We start from the raw sequence: 13,529 nt of genomic DNA on the forward strand, positions 1-13,529 counted from the left end.
CAGGGGTACCAGGATAAGGGGTGTGCCTCTGCCTTGTGGTTTGGGAGGGACACTGTTTGATGGTGTGTGACAGATGTGCATTTGGTCGGAGCAGGGAGAAAGGGACTTGGTGGGGGATTAGTTGCTTCCCTCTGCACGTATTTGTATGGCCCACTGCAGTCCAAATCATTAGGGACCAGTACTTTAAATAGTTGGAGTCAAGTTAGTTCTTTCAGTTAGGAAAATTCGTGCTCTGCTTCATTTCCTCTGTCACAAGCTCGGGGTCAGACACTGGGATAATTTATGTAACTAAAAATACAGGCTGGGACGGAAACAGGATCTAGGAAGAGGGCAGAAGCATTAACAGCTCCTGAGCCTGGCACAGCTTCCCACTGAGGCAAAGGCAGCGATGAGCATGGCTCACGAAGCGCTGGTTTGTTTTTCCTGGCTCCCCCAGAGCCTGCCTGCTTCCCCAGGCACCCATGCTCTCCAGAGGCCAGGAGGGGTGTGCCCAGCTCCGGCTGACCTGTGCCCCAAGGCTGCGGTGCTGGCACTGGCCGGGGCGGGTGTCCTGCACTCGGGGCTGGGTGAGGCCGCGCTCCCGGCGGCTCCCGGAGCCCCACACCCCGCAGGACCCCCGAAGGGAGAGCACCAGCAGGGCTCAGAAATCAGAACCAAAAGGCTGAGAGGAACGTGGTGCTGGGTGAAAAAGGGCATTGTTTCAGGAGAGCCTGCCTGGTTCTCATATTCAATAGCAAAGATGAATTGCTCTGAGCTGGCACAACACATGTTCCTGCTAAATCTCTCCTGGTGTTCCAACCTGACCCAATGTTGTTTTCCAAGGCTGAACAATTAAGATATGTCAACTTTGCAAATATTCCTTTTTTTTCTTTTTAATCACTATTTTTCTTTTCAATGTCCCAGATATAGAATGGCCCTGCAAAAATACAGGCTCTGGTCATATCCTTTACAACAGCATCACTACTGCTGAATGCATTGAAGGGCAAAGAGCAGCTGAGGCTGTCTTTTCTGATACATGTGTCAAGCCCTGCTTATCAGCTGGATGCCCAGGCAGAGCCCAGCCTTCTGTGTTCTGTGAGGGGCAGGTGCTGAATGCACACACAGCTTGATAACAGGTGGGATTTGCATGTGAAAATAAGTGAGTCTCCTAGTGCCATATTTATAAATGTGAGTCCTCTCTCTCTTTTTCTATTTTTTCTAAGAGATTTACAGAATTTTTGTATGTAAGAGATAAGCAGATTTTTTTTTTCTATTAGGATAGCTTTTTTGTCTTGGGCATTCTGATATTGTTTAATTCAAAGATTGATTATTGAAGATAAAATACCTCCTTAAAGGAAAATGGCAAAGTTTCTGTACCCTTATGAAAGGATAAAAATAAAATCTTGAGATTTCTGGTTTCTACTGCTCAGGAGGAGAAACTCTTAGACCTTTCTTTCTCCTGTTTCATGTCTGTATTTCACCTTTAAATGAGAATGCAGAACATACTGTTCTGTGTTGTTGACCAACAGTAGCCAGTCAGCTACTCTGACTCTTAGATGGGACAGATTTATCTATTCAGCTGGCATTTTGTTCCTGCAATCCATCCTCTGTATGGGATATTGGAATACTCTCCACATAATGCTTTTTTTATTGTTCACAAAAAGAATAATTTTATAGATAAATTAATGAAAAGCCTTTCCTGAGCAATAAGTTGAGGTAATGATTTCTTTTCCTTAGTCATTAACATGAGCATTTGCATTTACTGCTGACAGATGGTCCAGGAAACTGCAGTGCTGAAGTACTGCACAAAAGGTTAACACGAAGGGCTAAATCCTTATCCTGTTTAAATTACTGGAACAGTAATCCAGGAGCTCCCACTTTCTCTGGATTCATTAGGACTGGGATTTGATGAGCACCATTATACTCTTACACACCTGAACACTGTATTTGGGACTTGAGAGAACATGTGAGACACATCCCAAAAATTATGTTCAAACTATTTTGAGACTCAGACAAGCGGTTTTTGGGTTTTTTTCCATTTTAGTTCACGCTATGTTGCATTGTTTATTTTAACCAGCTGTTCATCTTCCCTCTGGTTTCTTTTTGTGTGTGAGATGTCTAGCAACTGGTATTTGGGGCTGGGTACTGAATTCTTAAGGGTACCCCTCAAGAGCTGTGTGCTGCCAGGGCAGCTTTAATCATTCTGGTTTTTAGCCAAGAGTCTGGGCAAAGGCCTGTTAATGCCTCATGTAACATGTTTACTGAATGTTGCCCTAATTATGTTTTTTCTGTCTTCCAGAAAAGACTTTAAAAAAGTAAAATTTAATTAGAGAGGTTGATTAAATTAGCTTGATTTGCTTTGGCTGTCTAATACTGTATATGCCAAAGTGAATTTGTGTCTGAAGCAGGCAGCAAGCAAGTTTTAGCCTGGATTAACAGTAAGTGTTTATAATCTTCATTCTACTGATTTTGCAGCTGAACAACAGGCCCAGCACTCATATCTGCATGAAAACACGTGGGATATGCTCTTTGAAGATGCATCAGATCATGCATAAGCTGCTCCAGAAAACTCACATGTATTAGGATATGAAATAACTGCAGTGGCACTGCCTTGGCATTCTGAGCGTGCTTTGCCCGTGCAGGGAGAGCAAACCCTGTTTGTGGCCCTCTTGCCCAGGAGGAGCAGTTTGCAATAGTTTGCCAATGGAGTGAAGGATTCAGGAGAGCTGGAGCATGGAGTGGACAGAGCCCTGCTGGGCTGAGGGTGTGCATGGAGATAAACCCTGGAGGCAGCAGGAATGGCTCCCCTGGCAATGTGTGCTGCTCCCTCTGGCCCTGGGGACAGGAGGGCCTGCTGCTCCTGCCAAGGCTGGGGACAGGCTCTGGGGGCTGCCTCAAACTCTGACAAGCTCTTGCTGAATGCTTACATCACATTTCAGTTTTATTGTGCTTGGTTTCATCGCTCTTGGACCAGGTTAGAGGCTGATGCTCACTGATGTGAGAGCTGTGTCACTGAGGCTGCTGTGGCTTTGGGAGACAGCCCAGGGGATGCAAGGGGAATCCTGAGTGAGCACTGACAGGAAATTGGTAGCTGGGGAGCACAAGGAGGCTGCTCTGGGCTGACCCCACGCTGCTCAGGAGTCCCTTAAAGCCATTGTGGTGGTGAGGAAACACCCAGCAGCAGGAAGGCTCAGTCTCAGGACAGTCTAGAGTCCAGTGTAACAAGATCAGAGAGCTACACAGGTACCTGAGTGTCAACAGGGACCAGAAACAATGCTTAGGTCTCATTTGTGTGTGTTTAAAAGAAAAGCTAAAGCAGGCAGCAGCCCCTGAGATGGGTGTGCAGTGCTAATGGGACACTTGTACCTAATCATAGCTCCTCCTATTGTCCTCTTGGCTTTGCTGAAGCTGCTCTCAGGCTCTCTGGAGGGATAGATAATACAGATGATATGATTTATCATGTCAGTGCATACTTACAGAGTCCTTAATCTGCAGATTATTGTCATAATCGTTTGTAATGGTTTTTCTGAGTCATTGCAGACTCATATTAAGGCAAGTTTGCTTCCTAATACATGTAATATATTTTATGCTTCACATGGTATAGTCTATGTGAACAGTAAATAAGCAACTAGAAAATCTCCTGACAAAGTCAGTGAAGTCTTGCTGAGCTCATAGCAGTCTGTTTTAATCTTAGAATCTTTTTTTAAAAAAAGAAGTCTTCCTTATCTGCATTTAAGATTACCCCTGCACATTTCTTTACCTGCTCTCAGTGTCATGTGCCAATTAACTAAACCAATAGTGAATAGTGAATTAAAAATACAAAAAAAAAAAAAAAAATCTGTGCTGCTAAATTATCTGTCTTGGAGTGTACTTGCTCTTTGCAGAGGGAGACCTGACATCATGGGAACAATGACTGTAGATCAGCTGTCCTGACAAGCACCTGCATGCATTGTCCTGTTGTGTCACACAACAATGACACACACCAGTGATGCCTCTGCTGGTAGTGACTGCTGTGTGGCCCAGAATGAGGTGCAGGTGGCCAAGCATGGCTGCTTGCTCCTCCTGAGCCACAGAAACCTTGTCAGCCAGAAATGCCCACAGAGGAGTGGGTGCTGTGAGCACTGGAAGGGTCTAGCCTGGTACAGGAAGATGACCAAATGTGTCTCATTCTCTGTGAGCTAACCATGGTATGTTGGTGAAATGACTTAGGGAGGTGTTAAATCTGGAAAATGGTCTCTAACTTTAGTGCCTGATCTCCTTGAGTATCTGTCTTTGATGTACCTGCAGAATGTGATAATTATAGAAAGTAAAAAGAGTGAACAATTGAATGTGCATAGTGATCTTCAGCTCTTGCCTACAGGTCTGCAGTTGCCTGGCCTTGCTGGGTTTGATTTTCCTTCCCATACAAGTTTTCCTTTTTTTGTGGGTGATATTTTCATATCAAATGTTTGTGTCTGCTCAGTACATGAAATGCCCTCACCTGTGGGAGCTATTGGTACAAGAAATATGCATTACCCATTTTAAATGCTTGTGAAGCTGTGGCAAAACATTTGCAACTCAGCTGAAAAATGCATAATTTGTGGGTTTTGGTATCTTTTCTCTTTGTCTTAAGTGTTTTGAGCAACACATCTTGAATCTGTGTAGTATCATTTTAACAAGATGCACTTCCCAGTACTTTATGGGCTGAAATAGCAGGAAGAAGCAGAAATTACAGTAGAATTGACTTGAGAGGTGTCAGTAAGAACATTGTGGGCCAAGCTGCATTCATCTTGAGGGGAAAAATGACTCCCTGAGTTAAGGGAGTTAAGTCTGAACCAAAATATTTTTTTCCTCTATGTCAAAACTATATTCCTTACTTTAAGTGAAAGAACAGGCACAATGAGAACCATGCAAGTTTTAAATGAAAGTAGCAGGAAAAGTTTATCATGAAAATTCCTACTTGTTATCTTCCATAGGTTTATCAGGAGCAGGCAAAAATGTAGAAGCAGGAGAATGTAAGGCTCTCTGAACCACGTTCCCCCTCTCCCTGGCTGCCCTCCACACTTTGCAGGGCTTAAGCTGATATTCCAGTAGAGTGTGGTTTAGGAATTACCAAGGAAGAATAATATAATTCCACATGAAAAGTATTATTAAAGAGGTACCTTAATAATACTTGCTATCATATGGAAATGGAGGGGCAGTGCACGTGTGTGAAGAGAGTATGTGAGAAGGAATTTTAGATAATCCCTTGTATAAAAATGATGTGACATACATATTCTAGACAGTACAACATAGGTGTTTTAAGAGCAGTAGAAGACACCAGAGAAAAGCCCCTTCCTTTGTGATTTATAAATGGAAAAGTTGAAGTTTCTGAAAACTGACATCATTATTTGCAGCAAGCATTAGGATGTTGACTATTACCAAGCCAACTATTCCAAAAGGGGTATGGACAGTTTGCCCTGACTCTAGGCCAGTCATTCAGCTGGGGGTCACATAAGCACAGTCTGCACAGAGAGACAGAAGTGAATCCAACATACTCCCATCACCTGGGATTAAGATGCTTTTCTCATCTGCTGCACACTTGTCAAAATCAGTGTAATAAAAAAGTCTGAGGAGGATTTTTTTTCCTCTCAGACTGACTGACTATCCGCTGACTCCAATGCATACTGACAAATGAGAGACCCACTTTCCTCCAAGGCATGCAGGCAAAAAGCACCTGAAGTGCAATCTCATCTTTTTCTTGCATGTGCAATGAGGCCCTGGAAGGAGCCCATTGCATGAACACCAATGTGATATGGCTATTTACATGTTCAGAAAATCAGAGCCAGAATGTGCTCTCTTGGGTTGAACAAACAGGTTCAAGTGTTCATCTGCAGAAGAGCAGCGCCTTGCAGGAATTAATGAGACTCCTGGGACATCACAGGCCTCTACAAAAGTGTGCAGGACTTCAGCATGTCTGACACTAATCAGTTATAACTCTGTGTCCCACAGGATGGGCTGACCCCCCTCCACTGTGGAGCAAGAAGTGGCCATGAGCAGGTTGTAGAAATGCTGCTGGATCGTGGTGCCCCTATTCTTTCCAAAACCAAGGTAACTGATCCTCTTTCCTGGTGGGATAATCCTTGCACCTTTTTTTCTTTTTCCTAATGTAATTCTGTATGTCTCATATATTTAAGGGTTTGGCAATAACTTTCCTCTTTCTTAGTTATTTAAAGTAACTGTGTGGGAGCTCTCCAAAGTGAATGCCGTATGTAGAGCACGTCTGCATATGTAAAATGTGTTAAATCCAGATATACAAGAAAAGATTTCTGTGCCAACCAAAAAGGCTTGTGTGGCAACCCTATCCCTCAGAATTTCAGTAGCTGAAGAACTCTGTGTCTATCCTGGAATAAATACACAGTGATTACAATAAATCTTCAGCTTGTACCAATTTACCCTAAGGCTAGAGAAGAGACAAGAGATAAAAATATAGCAATGTCCCTTTGCAGAGACAGCTCATATTTCCTAAGGACTTAGCCTGATTACCAGATTCTCTCCTTTCTGTCTCTCTACAGTTTATCATGCAAAATTTTTCCTGGTAATTTCAAATCACCTGTGCCAGGGTGCACAGATTGCTTTAGACCCAAGGGCTGGCATTAAAGGAAGCACTTGCCAGAACTCTGCAGGCAGTGGTCTCTGCTGTGCTGTTGGTGCTGATTTCAAATCTCAGAGCAGCAGCCTGCTTTGCACCACTGCAATCCATGGCTTCCCCATTCAGGGATGACATTTGGGCTGTGCAGTTTGTTGAGCTTCTTTCCAAAGATAACCTTCCACTATATGGGTTTTTTTTCCCTTAGTCCGTAACCAATGTGTTTCAGCAACATTCCTGTTCCGTTGTTATTTCTTTTCTCTCTCTGTCATCCTGTCCTATTCTGTCTCAGCACCCTTCTATATTCTGCTTTTCTCCTCCCTCCTTTTTTTCCCCCCTTTACTGGATTATATTTAGCATTTGTTTGGGGACGTTGGCACCACTTTCCTCTGCTCAGTGAGTCACTGGCAAGGGCTGTCATGGGTAATCTGACAGACACTTTTCACCCATCCTCTGCATGTGGGATTTCCATGGGCTCCCACAGCCCTAGCTTGCAAACTCCATGAGCAGGGGAGAACCACAAGGGGCTGTCTAGGAACCCTTTGGGCCACATCTGCCATTCCTGGAGCCTGAAGTTCATACTCCAGGGAGAAAGGCTCTTCCACTCTCTTGGAAAGCTCTTTTTATCACTTAAAGGAAAAAAAAAACAACCAAACAAAACAAACCCAAACCACCACCAAACAAAACCACAAAACCACCAACCAAACAAAAAACCCTGCAATAACAACAAACCAAAGGACACCCACATAAACATACACCAAATTTCTTCCATTTCCAGCATTGTAAATGAAAATCTCTCCTAAGGAATTACATTTCTCTGTTGAGTGGATGTTGTATTTTCAGGTGTTACCCCTAAACTTAAGCTGCTGTTCCAGGACTGTAGGTTTTGAATTTGTTGCTCTTCCTGAGCAGACTCACAGAGCCTAGCCCAGAGTTCACTAGACAAAATCAGGCAGATTACAAGGGATAGTGGGTTAGAAATTGCCTAAGGCTGAGAGACAGACTGAATGTTGATCTGCAGAGGCTTATATAAACAACTTCTGCAAAATAAGAGCCTCCTCTGGAAGAGGGAAAGCTCTTACATGTTAAAAAGTGAACAGAAGAAAGTGCAGAGCTTCCTGCATTTCCTTCTGATGTGTTAATTTTACCACTTTCAGAAGGTGAGCTAGGAAGTAGCTCTGAATGGCATAAATGAATTCATTCATTTGGCACTAAACTGCAGTACTGTCCTCTGCAAAAATAAGTGGCTCCATTCTCTTCAAATTAAGTCATATATTATTGGAAATAGGACACATCTTTGAAAGAATTTGAACTTCACAAAGTTTTCTCATGTTATATAAAACTCTTTCAGAATAATAACCATGCTGCAGTTTGATAGCTATTTCCTGCTAGAGATGGTTTAGTGTAGTGCTGACCCTTTTTTGCACTGGAAGAACCTTAGATTTATTTTCAGGGAAGGTGATGACCTAATGGATTATATGGGGGTTTCTATAGGCAAAATGAAAAGGGAATTCTAGTCCTGAACATGCCAATGATTTTGGATGTAAGATATTACATCCCTGTCAATAAAGGTCCATCTTTTTAAAATTACTCCACACTTCTTTGGCTCTTTGTCCTTTTTCTTTTTCTTTTTTCTTGCCCTAAAGTTAATGCCACACAGCTACAAAACAAGCTCAGAAATTTTATGTTTATCTAGTCAGACAGGTGATACTTTTTTTCATCTCTGTGGTCCTGTTTTGTTCTGAGGTTTTTTTATTTGGTTGTTTTAAGATATGGTGTGACCTTATGGTCCTTAATGGTCAATATCTTTGATTAATCTTGAACTTCTTTCCCTTTAATATTTTCTTGGCAATCTTTAAAAAAAACAGTAATGTAAGAGTATTTATAAAGTGGCTCCATCCTAAAGTGCCAGATCACTTCTTAGGGTTGTTGTGTCTCACAAGAAGGATATGGGCTGGAGAACGCCCTTACATGTAATATTTTTATTTTGAATCTGGCATTGAAATATTGACTTGTGTAAGGTTATACAGTATCATCAACTGCAACAGAACTAGGCCTGGTTTAGGGTATAACAAAAGAAAATTCTCCAATTTTATTTTTGTCTTTTTTTTCTTCTTTAGCATCCAGTCTTGTCTCTTACTTTTCTGCCTGAGGTCTGGCTAGCTGCTGCGCTTCTCACATCCATGACAGATTTTTATCAAGTATTTTGCTGACTTTCCAAATTGGCTCTGTTTCTTCCTTTCTTTTCCATCCACGTCAGTCTTTTTGGTACAAGTCTCTCCTATGAGGGAGTCCCATATCAACTTCTCAATCTCTTACTCCATTAATAAGTCATGGAGTAAGAGATTGAGTTTATGGTTTATTGGCTGTTACTGTGAAGCACGGCACTTTTCACCCGAAGGATCTTTCTTATAAAATGGAGCAGGATGGTGTTTAAAGTTTCATGATTTTTTTACTCTCACCTCTAAAGCATCATCAGTTATAAACTGTTCTCAGGAGGACTTGGTGACCAAGGGAAATTAATCTTTTTTGTTCTACTGTTAACTACACTAGAAGACAGTGAAAACATTTAAAATGCCTTGCTTGTATGAAGCTTCCATGCAGCTAATTGCTGTAGTAGCCTTTGGGAATGGGAGAGAGGCTTATCCAAGCCAACATAAATCACAAGTGAGATGCCCATGAGATAATCTTACTTGAAAGATGTTACTGTGTCCGAGAGTGTCTGTGTCTCAGCACTGCCAGTAAACTGCTCCTCAGCTCTGACAGGATTCACCTGTTTGCTTTCACCATCCTGCCTCCATCTCGATTTAAAGCATTGTTCCACGGCGTATTTCCGCCTTTCTTTGGAGTTCTGGCTGTTACCACATGGCCGAGGGAAGGGTCTGTGTCAGAGCCCGAGGTCCCGGCTGGTTTTGCCTTTGCTGGCTGCGGTCACACGAGGGCACTGCGCCTGTGAGCAAAGGTTTGTGTTTCCCGAGGCAGACACAGTGTGCTGGCAGTCACTTACAGCTTATAAACCATTGTGTGCTGCTACAAGAATAGATTCTGCACTCAAAACTAAATTTGGCATCAGAAGAATCGAGTTAAAAAAGCCCCTACAGCTGGAAGGAGGAGCTATGTACCGCTGCTAACAAAGGCTCTTTCCTTCTGGTGTATATTTTTAATCTTTCATCATGAAACAGTGTCAGTCCTTTCAATTTTTGAGAATTTTCTCTCGTGGTTTTATTCTGTAAATATAATATATTTTGGCAGCTTGTTCACTATTTTAAACACGGCAAGACACAATTCACTGGTGCGTGAGTCTCTCTCAGGTGTTTCCCTTGTGGAACAGCTTTACCTGGTAGGTCACAGCATGGAGGTTTTATTCAGAGATTGTTAGCCCAGTTGAAACTTCTGGTGTTTTACCTATGTGGACTGGGAAGAGTGGTCTCCAGAACTGGACAATGTGGTGTAAGCATGTGTACAACCCAAATTCAGGAAAACACAAGTGGAGGGATGAAGGAAGGCTGTAGTGTTCACTGAGGGATGCTCTGACCTGTGCTGTCATGCCTGGTTTATACAGGCCACGTTTAGAGTGGTGAGTTTAACTCAGCTTTAAAAACCAGCAAATTCCCTGGCTGGGGTGTTAAAAGTCACAAAGTGCTGTTCCTCATGTAACTCATGTAAATTGAGCAACTTGTCTGAGACATGCTGGTGGAAGGAAGCTGCATTTAGAGCATGGCTGGCATGTTATGACAGTTTTTCAATGTGGAGCTGCTTACAAACTCTTACCAAATAAGCTCCAAATTCCGGAGTAAGAAACCCCCATCCTTACACTGAACATGTTAATGTTTATTTTGGGTTCTCTCCGAGCTTGTAAAATTCCTCATACAACAAACACTCCCAAGAACGGCGCGGAGGAGTTCCCCTTCTCTGAGCATCCTCTAACCCATCCTGCTGGGTCTCTCTGTTGGCAGAATGGTTTGTCTCCATTGCACATGGCAACACAAGGGGATCATCTAAACTGTGTGCAGCTCCTGATCCAGCACAACGTGCCTGTGGACGATGTCACCAATGACTACCTGACTGCGCTGCATGTCGCTGCCCACTGTGGCCACTACAAAGTCGCCAAGGTTCTCTTGGACAAGAAAGCTAATCCTAATGCCAAAGCACTGGTGAGTACCCAGCAGGGCGCTGTTCACAGCCAAACACTCCTGCAAAGTTGTGCTGGGACTTCCTGGGAGATGCTTTCTGCCTGCTGATGGCTGACAGAGAGGATGGGCTGTTATTGCCACAGCCCAAGAACAAACACTGGAGGTTCAAAGTGTTGATAATGTACCCTGCAATCAGAGAAGACCTTTGCTTGCAGACAGTCAGCAGTGATTTATGAATTTCTAGTGTAACTAGAGCACTTTTGCCTCCTGGTAGGTTTTTATGATTATGAGTAGATGAAAGAGCTGCAGACATAACTGCTGTAGTTTTTGGTATGGAGAGAATCCTTATTTTCCAAGTGTTTGTACACAGAAAATTATCAGTGACGTTTAAAACTGAGGGAATTTTTATAAGTTCTCGGTGATGTGAAACAGTGAAAGGTAGGAATGAGTTGCATAATGAGTGTTTGTGGTATTCCATGTCAATGGAGTCATATGCCTTTCTGCTTTAGAAACAACTTCAGCAGCAAAATACATTAGTGCAATTAAACTGCATACAGACAGAATACATTAATGCCTTTTGTTCAAATTGCAATCTCAGTCCATTCTATTTAAAATGTCTCTTTGATTTGTTCTTCAAGAACTGTTCCAAACAAATTTACATTCTGACATGAATTGGGTTGATTGGTCTCACAGCCTGATGCTAATTCATTCAGCTCCTGAAATGTTTTGTGAGCTCCTGAAACCCTCTCGAGCCAGGTGGGATTGACTCTTTTGGAGGCAGCACAGGCTCCACAGGTTTCCTTCTCTCAGCTCCTGTGCTTTTTGTGGCAGACCAGCCTACATTCAGGTGTCTGTGCTCGAGCTGTTAGGATATATGGAGCACAGCTGAGCTCCCCCTGGGCACTGTGCACTGCCAAGGAGAGGGGTGGGAGCTGCTACACTGGAGCAGACAATGACATGGACCTCACATCAGGAAAACAATATTCTTTACTGTATGGCAGGTAAAAAAGGATCATTTTGATCAGATCTGAGGGACCAGCTCTGCTAGTTGTTTTCAGAATGTTCTGCAAAGGCTCTTTTGTACTGAGCAGCATTCAGTGCTCGGCATTCAATGCTTTGATGTTGCTGTACCAATCGTGGTAGTTCTGGACAGCCTATTTTCCTGATTTACTTTTTTTCTGTGGTATCATCTCACACTTAATAAAATGACAGTTCTAATGTTCAGCCCACTGCACACATCTTTTTTAAAGGAAGGGGTGAAATACTTCTAGTTGCAGTAAGCTGACAGAGAATGAATGGAAAACAAACAAACAAAGAAAATAAGTAGTAAAAATAGTTTAGAAGATGTAAATTCCAGAGCCTGTAAAATGTAAAGTGCTTTTTTTACCAGCAGTTCTAAAAGGTTGAAAGAAAATCAACCAAAAAAACCCACCCCAAATTCCCCAAAACCTCCAGCAGAAAACCCTAGCCAGGTAAAAGTGAATATGGTAAGCAAAAAGAAGGGTTTGACAGTTTTGCATGACTTGAGATTTTTAAAAATAAATTAATTATTGGAGTGGGCAATATATTTCATAATTAAAACTGGATATATGAAATAGATCTTTATCTTCTAAATGTTTACTTTCTATTACATGAAAAATGTAGTAATGCCAAAATAAATTTGGGAGTTGTTCCTTTAAAACAGAAAAATATATTTTGTGAATTCCATACCCAGTTCTATTTTTTAACTACATGAGGGCATCAAAAAGTGTGTTCTCTCATTTCCAGAATGGTTTCACACCTCTTCACATTGCCTGCAAGAAGAACAGAATAAAAGTAATGGAACTTCTTCTAAAGCACGGTGCATCAATTCAAGCTGTAACTGAGGTAAGAAATGGTCTTTCCATGCTTGTCTTTGCTTTTCTTACAAAATTCATTGCCTCTGTATTGATTAATATTTCAGTATTTCTGAAAGAGCATGGGCCAATTAAGTCAACGATTATTTTCAACTAGATATTATGAAATATAAAACTGATCAATAAATCACAAATCACAAACAACTGATAGATGTTGGGATTACAGTGAGAATAACAAGTGAAATGTAACAGAAGAACTTCCTAAAATCTACCATTTCTGCCAGTTTTCTTTCTGTAATTCAAGGTCTTAAGGATGAAATTTGCTCTGTTACAGACATTGAGGTGAAGACTAAGTCCTGCTTCACTCAAGTCCTGTTTTAAAAGGTGGTTTAGTTCAGACCTTTTTTTGGCTTTCCACAAAGAAGTTCTGTTCTCCCAAGATCATGGGACATCACAAATCAGCTAGACAGAAATCAATAAGCTGTCACTTCAGTCAGCATGAGATAGTCTGCACCCAGTTCTTGGAACAATTCTGAGATTGATTAAGTACCTATGGGCATTTTTATCTCCATGCATGTAAATTGTACCAAGTTAGGAGTGGAGCAAAGATCACATGTGTGACCACAGTGGAATGGCCCATGTTAGAAAATGACAGTTAATTCCATGGATTAAACAAGGTGCAGTGGGGAATAGTTCATCTCCACAAAATGGAGTTTGATTTAATGTGTCTGGGGTTGTTCTAATTATGCAGCAGCAAACCATACAGATCCCTTCCTGGCTTGCTTGAGGGAGAAGAGTCTGCCCTGGCTGCAGTTCATGTAGCTCCAGACTAGTGTTTAAAAACTTTTAAAAGCATTTACTAAATTGTTTGAAACAGGTAAAAGAATTAACACACTTGGCCAGTTATTCTGCCTTTCTGTTCATGTTTGCTGTTTTGCATGAGAAAGGAAGAAAAGTGCTTTCCTCACTTCTGCT

The 13,529-nt window shown here is 42.0% G+C and overlaps 1 protein-coding gene across 17 annotated transcripts in view; it reads left to right on the forward strand.

The window, feature by feature from the left end:
* The window catches only part of ANK3 (ankyrin 3), a 286,897-nt gene that overhangs the window by 170,043 nt on the left and 103,325 nt on the right, over window positions 1-13,529 (forward strand). For all 17 annotated transcript variants that reach the window (XM_071438639.1, XM_071438636.1, XM_071438635.1 and 14 more), the window contains exons 9-11: window positions 5,950-6,048; window positions 10,543-10,740; window positions 12,487-12,585. In XM_071438639.1, coding sequence (XP_071294740.1) covers window positions 5,950-6,048; window positions 10,543-10,740; window positions 12,487-12,585 — 396 coding nt within the window. The remainder of the gene's footprint in view (window positions 1-5,949; window positions 6,049-10,542; window positions 10,741-12,486; window positions 12,586-13,529) is intronic.

This window comes from Agelaius tricolor, unplaced genomic scaffold (genome assembly GCF_023055355.1).
Source record: "Agelaius tricolor isolate 1412-34295 unplaced genomic scaffold, bAgeTri1.0.p SCAF_13, whole genome shotgun sequence".
Taxonomy (NCBI): domain Eukaryota; kingdom Metazoa; phylum Chordata; class Aves; order Passeriformes; family Icteridae; genus Agelaius; species Agelaius tricolor.